Source organism: Rhincodon typus, chromosome 32 (assembly GCF_021869965.1).
Source record: "Rhincodon typus isolate 14 chromosome 32, sRhiTyp1.1, whole genome shotgun sequence".
Lineage (NCBI taxonomy): Eukaryota > Metazoa > Chordata > Chondrichthyes > Orectolobiformes > Rhincodontidae > Rhincodon > Rhincodon typus.
The window spans coordinates 10,676,793-10,693,969 of NC_063363.1; the positions used below are offsets into that span (position 1 = coordinate 10,676,793).

The 17,177-nt window shown below is 45.9% G+C and overlaps 1 protein-coding gene across 1 annotated transcript in view; it reads right to left on the minus strand.

Moving 5' to 3' along the window:
- The window catches only part of LOC109938883 (proprotein convertase subtilisin/kexin type 7-like), a 48,817-nt gene that overhangs the window by 21,851 nt on the left and 9,789 nt on the right, over positions 1-17,177 (minus strand). Inside the window, exons 2-5 of the mRNA XM_048615364.1 lie at positions 11,803-11,977; positions 7,933-8,511; positions 4,363-4,497; positions 2,802-2,964 (exon numbers count right to left, since the gene is read on the minus strand). Of these exons, the coding sequence (XP_048471321.1) occupies positions 2,802-2,964; positions 4,363-4,497; positions 7,933-8,499 (865 nt within the window). The 5' untranslated portion in view covers positions 8,500-8,511; positions 11,803-11,977. The remainder of the gene's footprint in view (positions 1-2,801; positions 2,965-4,362; positions 4,498-7,932; positions 8,512-11,802; positions 11,978-17,177) is intronic.

The following is a 17,177-nucleotide window of genomic DNA, read 5'->3' on the forward strand; positions in this document are numbered from 1 at the left end:
CTCAGATTCTCCAGCATCTACAGTTCCTACTATCTCTGTGGCTTCCTGCTGATTTTGCAGCAAATAGCACCACCTCCTGGACAATTTATGTATCGAAAAAAAATCATCCATGGTGTTTTACTGGAATAACATTGACATTTCCAGCTAACTGATTGCTCTGGTTCAAACTTTATCTTCACTTAAAAATATTTCTACCTCAGCTACTCCTTGTGGCAAATTGTCCTGAATTTCCAGTTTCACAAGAACGAGATTTCTCTCAAACCCTTTCAATTTCAAATTAATGATTGCTAGGATTCATGAAACAGTTAACAAGGTGTAGAGCTGGATGAACACAGCAGGCCAAGCAGCAGAGGAGCAGGAAGGCTGACGTTTCGGGTCTGGACCCTTCTTCAGAAATGGGGGAGGGGAAGGGGATTCTGAAATAAATAGAGAGAGGGGGGAGGCGGATGGAAGATGGATAAAGGAGCAGATAGGTGGAGAGGAGATGGACAGGTCAAGGAGGCGGGGCTGGTAAAGGTGGGGGTTGGTCAGTGTTGTCTTTGTCATGTCAGCGAGTGAATGTTGAAAGGATCTTGCCTCCCTTGTGGGAGAGTAGAACTAGGGGACACAGTTTTAACATAAAAGGTCTCACATTTCAGGCAGAGGTTAAATAAATTTTTGCTCTCAAAAGAGTCCCAACTCTTTGGAATGGTCTCCTCCAGAGATTGGTGGAAATGGGGGATGTTGAACACTTTAAAGCAAAAGGTAGATGACTTTTTTTTGATTAATTAGAGAGAGACACGTTATCAGGGGGTAGATGGCAGAGCAGAATAGATGCCACAACCAGATCAGCCATGATCTTATTGAATGGCCGGAGGGACTGAATGCTTTGTTCCTGTTCCCAATTCATACATTTGCTTGCCTTATAAATGCAAGTTGTTGTTTACAGATATTTTGAATCAGTGTTACGACACACCTCTGGAGCAGGTAGGGTTTGTACCCTGGTCTCCAGGCCCAGAGGCAAGGACACTACCACAACAGCTCCCCATTGTCGTCACTTATATTCTTATTCATTCTGCAGCCTGAACACGTGACCATCGCACACTCTTCTCGGAAGTCTGTCTGTGCTGGAGAACTGCACTCTCTCATCGCTCGGTCACAGTCCTCTCCGACTGTCTCCAGATCCATCACTTATAACTTTAAGACTGCTTTATAACCCAACTCAACCCAACATTCACTGCGACCCCAGAACGTCGAACCCACACAGTCTGCTATATTAACCGGTGGCTCCCATGCCAACTCCTAGCAAGCAGAAGATCATAATAAATAGGAGCAGGAGCAGGCATTCGTATAGACAACATCACTGCACATGTCTCTCCATCTGAAAGCTCAATTTGCTTCCTGTCACTTAGCCAGTTTTGTATCCAAGTCACTGTTCCTTTGACCCGAATTTCATCATCAAATTAATTGTGGGGCAAAATCCAGATCCCAAACACTCTGCCCTCTTTGATACAGCATTAAAAGCAATCGAATAAATCAAGCACACTTTACCATTATCAATTTGCTGCATTTATTGTCCACACTTTTCCAAGTGATTAGTAATTTTGCTCGATAGAAGCCAGGTAGGGAACTAACCAGCTTCTGTAGTGAGTGTGCAGTTCAACGGGTGAACGCACTGGGTGTGAGGGGGGGAAATTGTTCATCAAAGCAATATTTAAGGAAAGTAAACAGCCCCCTCGTTTCAAATTCCTTCCACAGCTTACAGTGCACCAAGTAGTGATCTGGCTGAAACAGACAAAAACAAATTGCTGGAAAAAATAAAAGTCAGCAGGTCTGGCAGCATCCATAAAGAGAGAGCCAGAGTTCACAGCGAGACCAGTGACTTGTTTAGAACTGCATTCAAAATGTTTCTCTCTCCACTGACCCGCTGTGTTTCTCTAGCAATTTCTGTTTGCGTTTGTTTCCAGCATCTGCAGTCCTTTATGTTAGCAAGCTGGCTGGGTTGAGTCACAGCAATGCTATTAACTCAATTCTGTTCACTCGTGGTATTGATATCCAAGCTGTGAACGTTGTAATAAACTTTGATTTCCCAAAGATTGCCGAGACCTATCTGCATTGAATCGGCAGATCAGGCGAGAGTAAACCCTACTTATTTCCCTAGATAATACGAACTTGATGCTCTCCATTTCCCAGGAGGTTTCTGCCGTATTCACTTTTTCCCTTCTCTGGGAAAGAGTTTGCCTGTGTTTTAGTGCTTTCTGGTAGTACCTTTAGTTGAAATTGGGGAATTTGGAGGTGCCTTCTTTGCAAACCTTTGTAAGGGCCTGATTTTTAACCAGCTCAAAGTGCATTCACTTGTAATTGAAATCAAACCCATAAGTGTCCATTCTTTGACACTATTGGTGCTTAATAGAAATACCGTAACCAAGAGTAGGTCATCTGGCCCATCACACCTGCTCCACTATTCAATCTGGCTGGCACAGATGAGTTGGACTTGAAGGGTCTGTTTCCATGCTGTACAACTCTATAATATCCCTACCAGGTTCTCAGTCAGACTGAAGTGGGGCAGGGCCGACAGAGCGAAGACCAAGCTAAATCTCTCACACTCACTGCCTTGGCTTTTCTGATGATGCATGAAAGCAGCTCAGAGGGACCAGACTCCGAGGCACAACGCAGGATGGGCATTTAGCTCACAGAGGGAAGGAAGGAAGAAATGAAAAAAAAAAGAGAAAAAAACTGATCTGCTGGAGACAGTAGCAGTCATATCTATCACTCAAACATTTATTATTTTTTCAAACAAAAAAAAAAAAACACCAAGCTACCTGCGATACGGCTCCCAAAAGCCACGCCAACAGCACAGAAATTGTTTGGGGCTGCAGCAATTTCCCCAGCACATCGAGTCCCATGATGATTATCACTGTGCTCATCAGGATGTGGCATAGGATCTGGATCGTTGGAGTTCAGGTCGTAGCTGCCCTCTGGAGACTGTCAAATTGAACAAAAAAATCTGGCATCAACGTTTGGCTTAATTACATCCTTTTTTTTTTTAAAAACAAGAAAAATTGCACCTTTCATGATCTCTGGACATCCAAAAGTGTTTGGCTTTGAGCGAACCGACTTTACAAAGTGTAGTCTCGGTTGCCAAGTGGGAATCACACCTGTGCACAGCAAGCTCCCGCAAACAGCCATGTGACTATGACAGGATAACCTGGTTTAGTGATATTAGTTGAGATATAAACATAGGTCAGGAGACTGAAGAGCTCCCAACCAAAATCAGTCTACCCTTAAACCCTCAGTCAGAAAATGTTACATCAGGAGACAGCTCCTTTGAGAGTGTGGCACTCTCAGTACGGCTGCTGTTTCTGTTTCTGTTTCTGTTTCAGGTTCCCTTTTGTCCAGAGGGAGCGTCTCTAGAGCGCGACCGGAACTCTCAATCTTCTGGCTTCAAGGCAAGTGTGCTACCCACTGAGCCTGAGACGGTCACGGCGAACGAACAAAAGACAAGACGAGGACACTGATGGTTTAAAAAGAGGTCATTGTGGAGTTGGGACATTGGACGGTAAGCTTGCCATCTCGGTGACTCATTTGTGCCCAGAACAGTCTGCACAATGACCCTTGTCCCTCTCTCAGGTTGCACAACGCAAAACACACACATAAAACAAGTGTGAGATAACAAGGTGTAGAGCTGGATGAACACAGCAGGCCAAGCAGCATCAGAGGAGCAGGAAGGCTGACGTTTCGGGCCTAGACCCTTCTTCAGAAAAAGTGGCCATTTTTATAAAAGCTTTTGTGTAGTTGTCCTGTGCTGCATGACCTGCGACTATCATCTTTTTGTTGGTGACAACAAAGACTCTCTGTACCTGTTGAGTATTGGCGTGCAGGATGGGCATATGCTATTGCTGCAATGTCCCACACCCACTAACCACCTGTTGATGGTACACACTGCTGTCCCTGTGCATTGGTAAGGGAGGGAGTGCATGCTTGGGAATGTAGTGCCAGTCAAGTCGGGGTTGGATGGTGCCAAGCTCCCAGTGCTGTTGGGGCTGCACTCATCCAGGGCAAGTGGGGAGTATTCCTTCACACTCCTGGCTTGTGCCATGTAGATGGTGGCCAGGCTTTGGGGAGTCAGGAGGTGAGTTACTCACTGCAGAATTCCTAGCTTCTGACCTGCTCTTGTAGCCACACTCAGTTCAGTATCTGGTCAATGGTAGCCCCCAGGACATTGACTCTGGAGGATTCAGTGTTAGCGATGCTACTAAAACGTGAAGGGGTGATGGTTAGATTCTCTCTTGTTGGAGATTACCATCGCGTGGCCGTACAGCCCCATCATCACCTACTCTCTCCTACAAATTATCCAGCTCCCCGGAGTGAGCAAGAACTTACGTAGTTTGCTTGTATGTCCTGGACCGTGTATTCAACACCATCATCAACAACGACCACCGTCACTCCTTCCCCAGTCACATTGTGTTCCCACACTCCTGTCACGTTGATATCCATCCCAATCTTCCTCCGGTTATGCTGCAAGAGGACGAACATCATCTGTTTAACGTGTAAACACCGTGGGAACCGCCGAGTGCGAATCGCTCAGGCGAGAGACACCCCACGAACCACATCAACAAGCGACTGACTGAGAGCCAGCTCAAAATCTCCTCCCGGAAACAACAGCCAAAAGAGAGAGAGATTGGTATTGGAGAAAATCTGTCTTGTGGGCAACCTGCAGCACAGAAATGGCAAATGCTTTTCTATTTGAGGGGGGTCATCTGAAGCATGTGCCTCAGTCAGACAATTCTGGGTTCAAATCCCGCCCAAGAAAGTGGATTCAAAATTGTCTGTCTGTGACAACTGAGCCAGAGGTTGAGTTAGTGACTGGAAGCCAGGGTCCAGTGGTGTACCACAGCAGTCTGTGCTGGTCTCCTTATTACTTGTCATTTGTATAAATAGCATAGATGACTGTGTGGGGATTGGATTAGTAACTCTGCAGGTGACACAAAGATTGGTCAGGCGGTTAATAGCGATGCTGAGTGTCTTGAGCTATATGATGACAGACAGGATGGTCAAATGGGCAGATAAGTGGTGGGTGGCATTCAATCCTGAAAAAAAAAGAGAGGTGACGCACTTTTGGAAGGGAGTAATTTGACAAGAAAGTATTCAGCAAATGGCATGACACTAGGAATTCTTTGGAACAAAGGGGCCTTGGTGTGCTTGTCCACAGATCTCTGAAGACGGAGGGGGATGTTAGTAGGGTGATGAGAATAGGCATACGGAACACTTGCCTTTATCGATCGAGGCACAGATTACAAAAGCAGGCAAGTCATGTTGGCATTGTATAGAACTTCAGGGAGACCACAGCTAGAGTACTGCGCACAGTTCTGGTTGCCACACTGTAGGAAGGATGGGATTGCATCAGAGGGAGTGCAAAAGAGATTCACCAGGATGTTGCCCGGGATGGAGAAATTTAAGCTATGAGGAAAGGTTGGATAAGTTTGTTTGGTTTCTGTTGGAACAGAGAAACGGAGGGTAGATCTGATTGAGGCGTACAAGGTCAGGAGGGGCATGGACAGAGTGGAGAAGGAGCAGCTGTTCCCCTTAGGTGAAGGGTCAGTCACGAGGGGACATGGATTTAAGCTGAAGTCTGGGGTGGGGGGCGTTGGGGCACGTGAGGGAAATACTTTTACCCAGGGGGTGGTGACGGTCTGGAACGCTTTGCCAGGGAGGGTGGGAGAAGTGAGTTGCCTCACATCCTTCACAAAGTACCTGGATGAGCACTGGGCATGTCATTCCATTCAAGGCTGTGGGTTCAAGTGCAAGTAAGTGGGATTGCAGTGCAAGTCAGATGTTTCTCATGTGTCGGTACAGACTTGATGGGCCAAAGGGCCTCTTCTGCACACTAAGATACTAAGTCTAGCTTCTAGCGCAGCACTGAGGAGGGGGGGGTGCTACACGGTCAGAGGAGCAGCCTTTCAGATGGGACGTTAATCCAGAGGCCCACCTGCTTACTCATATGCGCACAAATGATCCCACATGACGGTTCTGAACAGCAGTGGATGTCTTCTCAGCTTCCTGTTGTCAATAATCATTGTTCAACTCAACAGCAATAAAACAGATAGTGGCCATTAGTGGGAGCACCATTCAACTCATCCCTATCCCTATCCCCACACCGACAGCAGTAATACAGCGAAAAGTACTTTGGTGCCCATGAAGCATTTTGGGATGTTGGGATTTTGATGGAGGGCTATATCAATACAACTCTTCCTTTTTACAGAGCTGGACAATGAGCGAGCTTTCTTGTTCCACCTCTGGTTTGGGGTTGAAGATATTAATCTTCTATCTGGGATGGTGGTGTTAGATTTGGCTGGGGGCGTGTTTTGATGGGTGGTGGGGGTGGGGGAGCAAAAAAGTGGGAAGAGGTTACAATGAAGAGACAAGACAGAAACCAGCAAATGTAGGTGCCCCTGCTGCCAAACAAACAAAAAAAAAAGGCAGAACCGGGCTTGGGTTAAGATAACCTCATGGTTAGATACAACCTAATACCGTGTGCTCACACTGGAAAGACCAGACATTTGGACAAGAGACCAGAGAATTGCTGCCCCTGGCACACCTACAGCCTAGCCAAGAGTCAAAGCTCTATTGGCAAGCTTGTGGTGTGGTCAGGTCACTGGGCTTGTAATTCAAACCACCAGGCCACTGCTTTGGGGATGTTCGTTCATATCCCACTGTGGCAGATGGTGGAATTTAAACTCTGTTACTAAATCTGGAATTAGAAGCTAGTCCCCCATAAATGAAACTATTGTCACATGTTGTAAAAACCCATCTGGTTCATGCACACATTCTTTAGGGAAAGAAATCTTCCGTCCTTACTTAGTCTGGCCTGCATGTGACTCTAGACCTACAGCAATGTGTTGACTCTTAACTGCCCTCTGAAGTGATCTAATGAGCCACTCAGTTGTATCAAACTATATAAAGTGTAAAAACTAGGAATGAAACCAGATGGACCATCCAATATTGACCAAGGTGCCAGTAACAACAGCTCTGTTCACCCTTGCAAAATCCTCCTGACTAACTATCATACAGCACAGAAACAGACCCTTCGGTCCATCTAGTCCACGTTGACCATGTTCCCAAACTAAACTAGTCCCACTTGCCTGCATTTAGCACATATCCTGCGAAACCTTTCCTATTCATGTACTTATCCAAATGTCTTTTCAACATTGTAACTTTTCTTGCATCCACCACTTCCTCTAGCAGTTCATTTGACACACAAACCACGCTGTTAAAAAAAAGTTGCTTCTCAGGTCCTTTTAAAAAAAATCTTCCTCTTCTCACCTGAAACCTTATGCTCCCTAGTCTTTAACACCCCACCCTATGGAAAAGACCTTTTGCTAGTCACTTTATCTGTGCCTTTCATGATTTTATAAACCTCTAAGCTCAGCCCCTCAACCTCCTATGGTTGAGTGTAAAAAGTCCCAGCCTCTCCTTGTAACTCAAACCCTCAAGTCCTGGTAAATTCTTTCTGAACCCTCTCCAGTTTAATAATATCTTTCCTATAACATCTGGGAGGTAGTTCCAAAGAAAAAAAATTGGGGAAATTACCTCACAGATGAGTCAACAGCCTGACATAGTCATACTTTCATACTTTACAAGCAAGGTCCCATCACCATCCTTGGCGGATTCCTGTCCCACCAACAGGTCAGACCCAGCAAATGCCCTCTGAAAAAGCCAGAGTTCAATGGTAATTAGGGATGGAGAGCAACGTCTCCAGTGACACTCACATCCAATAATAATAAAAAAAGAAAAACCCTGATTGAGATTGAGATGCTCTTTCATGATTTTACCAAAGAGGACAACAAAATGGAGGCCTCACTGTTCAGAGGGATCCATTACTACATCACTGGATACGTTCACAGACTGAATTATATTGGGCTCATACACTGCAGGAGTAAAGATATCACTTACCAGATGCCACTGGAGAGGGTACTGTGGGTCATTGAAATGCAGGCTGCGCTTGGAGCGTTTCAGTAGTTTCTGCTCAGCGTGCCAGCGGACACGGTGATGCCCAGCAAACGCTGCCTCAATGGATTTCCGAATCCTCTCAGTCTCCTTGAGATCCCGGCGGCTTCGTACATGTAGCGGGAGAGCAAAGAGGTAGTGGCCAGACAGCTCTCCAATCTGACCCCAGTTCTCAAGACCCATGGCCTGGGCCAGCTCGTTTGCAAGTTCACCCAACGACCCCACCTCCTGGCCACTCACTTCCACTGCAGGGGTCAGGTACACGGCCCATGTCAAGGTGCCCCCTCCTGCATCCGACAGCTGGGTCCTGCCTCGGGTAGCTTCATTCGCATGTGCCCCCTTATTGTCCAACCCAGGGTCCCACCCTAAACTCTCAATCTTCAAGGCCTTGGCAAATCCATTCCTGGTAACCAGAGGTAACCAGACGGTTACTAGCGAGACACACAAGCAGGTTGGCACTAGGGTCCCCATCACGACTCGCCATACTGACAACGTCCACTTCAGATTCTGCATCAGATCTGATCACTGTAAATCAAGGGGGGAAAAGAAGAATCACAATAAACAGCAGGAATGAACTCTGATGTAAACACACAGTCACAATTGTTGTCAGGATCCCGTGAACTTTCACGATGCCAGTATCACATTGAATCAACCTGTTCCCACCTTGTGGTTGCCACATTTAATCAGCCATCTCAAATTCCTCTCAATTCTGAGAACAACCACCCCCAACCCATACAGTCTAATCAATCTGGAGAGAGGCAGCTTCTTTGGGAAGGCATTTTAGGAAATCAAGCACAGATTCTGGGCTGACATTCATGTCCGTTTCTGTCCCATCTATCCTGGATTGGAACGGTGGCTCAGTGGATAGTACTGTTGCCTCACAGCGCCTGGGACCTGGGTTCGATTCCACCTTCGGGTGACTGTGCAAACTCCACACAGACAGACACATTCTCCCTGTGTCTGCCACAGTTTCTACCAGGTGCTCCAGTTTCCTCCTGCAGTCCAAAGGTGTGCAGGTTAGGGTGGATTGGCCATGCTAAATGCAGGGTATGGGGAGAAGGTGGAGGGTGTGGATCTGGGTGGAATACCCTTCGGAGAGTTGGTGTAGACATGGTGAGCTGAATAGCCCCCACCTGCACAAAGGGTTTTTATGATTCTATATCATTGTCAGTGGCACTGGCAGTGGTTCTACAAGGCAGTTCATTACCCTTTGGTTTGGATGGGCAAATGCTGGCATTGCCAGTATGGCACCTAAAAAGTTTCGGAGATCTACCAGGATGTTTCCTGGGCTAGAGAGAGTTCTATTTACCAAAAGAGAATGGACCAACTCGAGTGGTTTCCCTCAGAGCGGAGGAGGCTGAGGGGGAACATGACTGAGATGTATAAAATTAATGAGGGGGCGTAGATAGGGAGAAACTGTCTCCCCTTGACGGAAGGATCACTGACCAGGGCAGGGGATGTAGATTGAAGGTAAGGGGCAGGAGGTTTAGAGGAGATGAGGAAAACGCTCTCAGCCAGAGGATGATGGGAATCTGGAACTCACCATGGCAGAGGCAGAAACTCATAACATTTCAGTATTTAGATGTGCACTAACAATTCCAAGGTTTTAGACCAAGAGAAATGGAACAGTTGGGTGGTGGTTCTTGACTGGCACAGACTCAGTGGGCCAAAGGGCTGTGCTGTCAACCACTAGGTCTCTGGGACTAACACAGACATCCCAGGACCAAATGTATTTAAAAAGTTATAACAAGAAAAATCACTTCTAAAAGCTTCTCATCTACATGATTATTTTTGAGAGACCCCACCCTGTTTCCACCCCCCCGCTTCCTGTTTCTCATTTACACAATGCCCCACGACAGCATCAACTGGGAGCATGGCAGGTTGCATGTGTACACTACAGCACCGAGCTCCACCACTTTCCTCTTCTCACTGAAACTCAAGCAGCTGTCTTCAGCCCCCATTACAAACTTTGCTTGATTGGTTGTCACTGACTCCATCATACTCCCTGATCATCGGTAATATCTCAGCACGCTCTGACTTGGAGAAGAGTTTCCAATCAGCTCGAGCAAACATGACTGGGGACTTCCACCTCAGACTCTACTCCCACCCCAACTCGGTAGCTATCAAAAAAACCTTTCATCACAACGTCTCTCACTTTTAGATTTGACTACTTCAGTGCTTCCGACAAGTCTCTCATTTTCCACACTTCAAACTTGAACCGACTCACTCACGTCATGTCCTGTTCGCTGACTGTCCCCATGCCTGACAACCCACACTGCTGCCAGTCTGACCATGCCAAGATCAAAGTTCACATCCCGAGTTTTAAATGCCTTCACGGCCTTTCCCCTTTCCTATTTCCGTAAGCTCTCACATTCGCCCAAGTCTGGTCTTTGTGCATTGCCGATTAGGAAGCACTCCACAATGCCTTCAGCCTCCAATTTCCGCTCTCACCTTCACCTCGTCCATCTTGGATGCCTCCTTTCCTCAGCATCCATTTCCTTTTCTAGGGATAGGCTGGCCACCATTATCTACTACAAATCCCCATCCACCCCCCAAAATGCACAAATTACCTTGACTATATATCCTCACTCCCAGATTCCTGTAAAGACTATCCTATTCGCCCAGTTTCTCCATATCATCTGTGCTGGCTATGCAAGATCCCACAAGGGGCCCTTCCGAAATGTCCACCTTCCTCCTCAACCAAGGACTCCCTGTCAACCAGGTCAGTTAAAACAACCCCACCACCGATTCCTCAGGTTCTTTAAGCACGGAGCTGTTAGTGTGACTGCCCTTCAGAAATAATTCATTGACTGTGAGGACATCCAAAACTCCATAAGACGACAAATGATGTTCGCCCGAATATGGGTCAAAGCAGTTGGGTTCAGTTCTATCTTGCAGCAACAGCCTGTAATCACATTGCTGTGTGTTTTCACAGATAACACGGGCATAGTGTAAAGACTGCTTGCCCTTTCCATTATATTTTACACATCAGCCATGTTCTGTGTCGCTGTCCAAGTCAAACAATTCACTCCACGGGCAATTTCCCACGGCCAATCCACCCTAACCTGCACATCTTCAGACTGTGGGAGGAAACTGGAGCACCTGGAGGAAACCAACACAGACACTGGGAGAAGGTGCAAACTCCACACAGACACAACCAGCCGGGGCTGGAATCGAACCCGGGTCCCTGGCGCTGTGAAGCAGCAGCGGGAACCCCTGGGTCACCATGCCGCCCACATCCTTGTACATCTCCTCTGGTGCAGTCACATCTTTCCTACAGGGCAGTGACTAGAATTGTCCATTGGACGGTCACCGCCTCCTGTATCTGAGCAGGAAAGAGCCTTCAGCCTAACTCATATATACAAAGATGCTGGGGGGGGGGGGGGGGGGGGTTGGTTAGTTCAGTTGGCTGGACAGCCATATTGGGAAGCCAACAGCATGTGTTCATTTCCCGCACCAGCTGGAGATTACCATGATTACTACTCTCCTCCACAACCTCTCCCCTTGCCTAAGGTGTGGTGAACCTCCGGTTAAACCACCAGACGACTCTCTCTAATGAGGGAGCAGTCCTGTTATCTGGTAGGACTATGGCGACTTTACCACAAGGTAAAGAGGAAAATAGGCCTGGGCTTGGGCAGGGCATATCTTGACTGCCTCCTCCTCTCTGGGAGAATGGGGGAGGGCAAGTTTAGTTTGCGTCCTCTTCCCTTCTGCACAGAGGCAACATTCCACTCCATCCCTGGAAAGATCCAGAGCGTTGTGCTACATTACTGCCATGCCTCACATGCCTATGGCTTTACACACAGGTCAACTCACCTCCACATGGAAAGCGGATGGAAACAGATTCAGGCAGCAAGCGAATCCACTGTCAGTCAGTTCCAGACGAACAACTATACATTCCCTACACTGCAGATATCGAAGACATCAGCTCTCACCAAACAAACAGGAAACGTCAGTCATCTCACAAATACGATAACCTTTCGTGGTCATTCTGTGTCAACAAAACCATGTACGGTAATTTTTCTTTTGCGGTCAATGTGCTCATCACCACTCCCCTCCCCGGTTTGAAAAAGTACAAAGCAGTTATTCTCAGAATCAAGGGGGTGGGGAAGCAAAAAACAAAAAGGAAAAAAAAAGTTACCTATTGTGGAGTCAGGGGTGAAAGTTCATCAATAGTTGCTGAGTTGCCATTTAAAACCGCAGCCTCCATCTTACCTTCTGCTGTTCATTCAAGTTGGTACACTGTCAGCTTAAACATCATACCCTGCCCTCCACCATGGGCACACAGAGGCATAAACCATAGGGACTGTAGTGGCACAAGGGTGCTGCTCGCTGCCACTTCTAAAGGTAACTAGGGAATGCTGAACGCCAGCAACTCCCGTATCCCACGATGAATCAGAAATGAATCAATTCAACGATTAAGTTTAAAGGAGGTTGTTAGGAGCCCTGTATCTCACACCGGACAGTGGGGTGTGGGGAAGGGGTGGTGCTGACTCACTGGGCCGAATGGCTTCTATCTGCGCCGTAGGGGATTCTATGATTCTACATATTTTGGTCAGGACAGCTTAAAAAGGGACAAGTGACCCCAACCTCCCATCACAGCTTGCAGTTCTTGCAGACATATACCAAGCAAAGAAAAAAGTAAACGTAGGAAATCCATGTTACCCACAGGAGGTTACAACTAGAAGTGAATAAGCCAAAATGGTGCTTGCAAAGATAGGGATCCTGATGCAAGAACAACCTCTCAGTCACAATCACAACCTGCAGAGCATCAAACTTTGAACCTGGATATTTCTCCTTAAATAAGTACAGCTACATAACACAGCAAATGTAAAGAACACATTTCAGGGTGAAACAAGTGACTAGATCTTGAAAATTGAACCCCTTTTTTTTTTTCCCCCAGGTAGAAAAATGAGTTCATGCTTTGAGAACAGTTGTATGTTCAATGTTGAGACCAGTGATTTCTCACATAAGAGGCAGCCTGGAACGCTGCAATGCGAAACCAGGCAGTGTTACTCTCAATAGCCAGAGCAGGAACCCTGACTGATCTTCACCTCAACTCCCTCCTCACCCACCAATGTCAAGACACACCAAGACTGCTGCTTTCACCAATCTTATTGGGAGAGGGGATTTTCTTGGTCTGTGGTCAGAGCTCACCAACCCTTTTTGGTTTGTGGTCAAAACGGTGGTTTCCTGCCTCCTGCAGGCAAAAAGTGAACATAGCGCCTTTCACCAATCATCTCAGTGTCTTGGGAAAGCAGCATTACCCAGGCTGCGATACGGAGAAAGAGCTGCATTAAATCAGAAATACTGCCATTTGGAATGGAGCATTAAACAGGAATTGGACTTGCCCGTTTCAGGGATTCAAGCAAACATCAAAAAGATACTATTTGGAAAATAGCAGAGAGCACAGGTTCCAGAGGTGGACTTCACATCAAATCATCCTCCACTGGCAACTGCTAAACGGATCTACTGGGTGGGACATGCATTTCTCTGGCTGCTCAACGAAAACTATTGTGCACAAATTGGATGCCATATTCTGCAACACAGAGTCAGAGATGTACAGCATGGAAACGGACCTTCACGCCAACTCGTCCATGCCAACCAGATAGCCTGCATAAATCTAGTCCCATTTTCCAGCATTTGGCCGATAGCCCTGTAAAGCCTTCCTATTCTTATACCCATCCAGATGCCTTTTAAATGTTGTAATTGTACCCATCTCCTCCACTTCCTCTGGCACTCATTCCATACACACACCACCCTCTGCATGATAAAGTTGCCCCTCAGGTCCCTTTTAAATCTTTCCCCTCCCACCTCAAACCTATGCCCTCTAGTTTTGGACTCCCCTATCCTGGGGAAAAAACCCTGACTATTCATCCTATCCAAGCCCCTCATGATTTTATAAGCCTCTTATAAAGGTCACCCCTCAGCCTCTGACACTCCAGGGAAAATGGCCTCAGTCTATTCAGCCTCTTCCTATTATCTCAACTCCTCCAACCTGGCGACATCTTTGTAATTCTTTTCTCAGCCCTTTCAGGTTTCAATAGCATCTCTCCTATAGGAGGAAGACCAGAAATGGACAGTACTCCAAAAGTGGCCAGTACTCCAAAAGTGGCCTAACCAATGTTCTGTGCAGCTGCAACATGACCTCCCAATTCCCATATTCAATATGCACTCAAGCGCATCACAAAGCAATACAATTCAGTGAGGTGCTTTTGGACCTGGTTATAGGTGCACTTAAGAAAGAAAATGGATAAAAGAACCAACCACAAGACATGTCTTAATTAGATTTTAACTCGGTCATCGATAAAAATGCATGATTTGCCAACACGACAAGCTGTCAGCTGTTCATACCAGTAGTGACATTACATCTTTTAATATTTAACTAGAAGTGAAAAATAGCATAAATCCAACAGATCTGTTCAACAGGAGTGCAACAGCTTCTCACCAGTTGGTATGGCAACTGCTCTTTCCAAGACTATAGTTTTCCTTTCAGAGAGTTGTGAACACAGCCCAGTCCATCTCACAAACTATTCTCCCATCCACTGACCTCATTAATACTTCCCACTGCCTCAGGAAAGCAACCAACATAACCAAAGACCCCTCCCAGTCCAGTTATACTCTCTTCCCTCAGGCAGAAGATATAGAAAAAGTTTGTAGGCACGTATGATTCCTTGCTGTTATCAGACTTTTGAATGGACCTCTTCAAATGTTAATGTTGATCCCTCTCTGCACCTTCTCAGCAGCTGTAACATTGTATCCTGCACTGTGTTCTGTTACCCTGATGCACTTGTATAGTACGATCTGCCTGTAAAGCACATAACACAATACTTTTCACTGTACCTCAGTGCATATGACAGTAATAAATAATATTAAAATTTGATTTGCCGACCACCTCAAAAACCTCTTATTCTGCATTCTACATTACAACTGTGAGTTCGCTTCAAAAAAGTGTTTCATTAGCTACAAAGCACTTCAAAATCAAATGATTGCTAGATTAATGCAAATCTTTAATTAGAATTTGATTTCATGTGGAGTCTGTGTTTAGCACTGTAGTACAGCAGACATCCAAATTCTTGTGCCACGTACACCACAATGAGGCTACAATTTCTCACTCTCCATCTACATCTCACTCTCTTTGTTCATGTTTGCATTATCGCTGAGAAGAAAATCCTTCCGACATTCCATTTACTGGCATATTTCACCTACATCATCCCTTTCTACTAACCGCTGGCTCTCAAATTACCCAGTACCTTGGAAGTTCTGGGATAATCAAATGATTGCAATAACTGATGACCTTGATACCTTGGGAAAAACTTGCTTAGACTTGTTCTGAACCACTGGTCTCAGCATTCAACAATTACAACAAAAATTATGGGGTGGTGCAGTGGTAATATAACTGAACTAGGAATCCAAAGACCCCTGCTCCAGCTCTGGGTACAGATTCAAATCCCACAACAGCAGCTGGGTCCTTTCATTTCTTTATAAAATTTGCTCATGAACATGGGCATCACTGGATAGGCCACCATTTATTGTCCATCCCTAATTGCCTTCAAGGAGGTGGCGGTGAGCCATCTTATTGATGAATTGCAGTGCACGTAGGGTAGATGTAGATAGATACAACGACCATGCTGTTAGGAAGAGAATTCCAAGACTGAGTGAGCAGCAGTGAAGAAAAAGCAATTCTGTTTCAGAGTCAGAACAGTGCATGACTTCTTTTTTCCAATCCTCCCGTGGGGCACAGGTGCCGCTGGCTAGGTCAGCATTTATTGCCTGTCCCTAGTTGCCCTGTAGAAGGTGGTGATGAGTTGCCTTCTTGAACCACTGTAGTCCATGTGCTGTAGATTGACCCACAATGCCCTTGGGGAGGGAATTCTCGGACTTTGATCCAGCGACACTGAGGGAAAGATGGTATATTTCCAAGTCAGGACAGCGGGTGGCTTGGAGCGGAACTTGCAGGTGGTGGTGCTTCATGTATCTGCTGTCCTCGTCCTTCGACATTGTAGAGGTCAGGGGTCACAGGTTCGGAAGGTGTTCTTGAAGAAGCCTTGGTGTATTGCAGCATTTCACCTTCTAAATGGTATGCACAGCTGCCGCTGGTCTGATGGTGGTAGAGTGATCAAATATTGAAGCTGATGGATGGGGGTGGGTGCAATCTAGCCCACTGCTCTGTCCTGTATGATGTTAAGTTTGTCATATGTTGTTGGAGCTGCACTCATCAATTCAGTTAATAAACTTGGAATTGAAAGCTCCTCTCTGTAATGGTGACCATGAAACAGTCATCGAATGCTATGATATCCCAACATAGCGGTGTCCCGCAGATCCACAGCAATGGAGGTGAACTTGTAACCAGCTTGGTAAGCTGATCTTCTCACCCTGATATTGTGGGAGGGATAACCCTGGCACCAGGTTTGCTACCTACTTACACTTAGTGAATCATCACATCTTCCTTTGTTCACTGATGACATAATTTCAGATCTGTCTTCATTCTTTACCTGAGGCATCCAAGAAAGGAGGCATCTGCTACAACTTGTTCCACAAACATACTTGTTAACTTACAAAAAAGGTTTCTAAATTTTCTTAGAATTAGGTTATAAACCTGTTCTCCTCAAAAGGAAACTAAGAACCTACTGACTAATGATGAGAAGGCACAAAATAATCCAGATATTCCTATTACATATTCCAAATTGAAAGGGGTTTCACCATCACCAGATTTTTCTAAACTCTACCCCATTCTACTTTCGTATTTTTAATCTCTTACACTGGGCTACTGTCCAATTTATTCATCACTTCTGTGCCCTGCTCTCTTTAGGCTATCATACTTTCTTATTTCCATTGGTCCCAATACTAACAATCAGTAACAATGAGATATGGTGATTTATACCCTTGAAAAGAAAAACGAATGAGCAAAATTGCCAAGTTAAGAAATGATAACACAAACGTAAAAATGACAGAAAGAAACATAAGTAACAGCAGCGATATCACGAAGAGACAGGATGCAAGTGCGCAAGTAACCAGGATGTAGAGCATGTGACCACCAGACATTGCACACAGTCTAACCTGTAGCATGTAGCTCGAGGGAGTAACAGCTGCGCTTTTCTGGAAAAAGCGTTAGTGAACCTTGATAACAAATACGTCCACTGAGTAATCTTGTCACATGTCCAAATAAACAGAATCTTCTGTACTTTTAT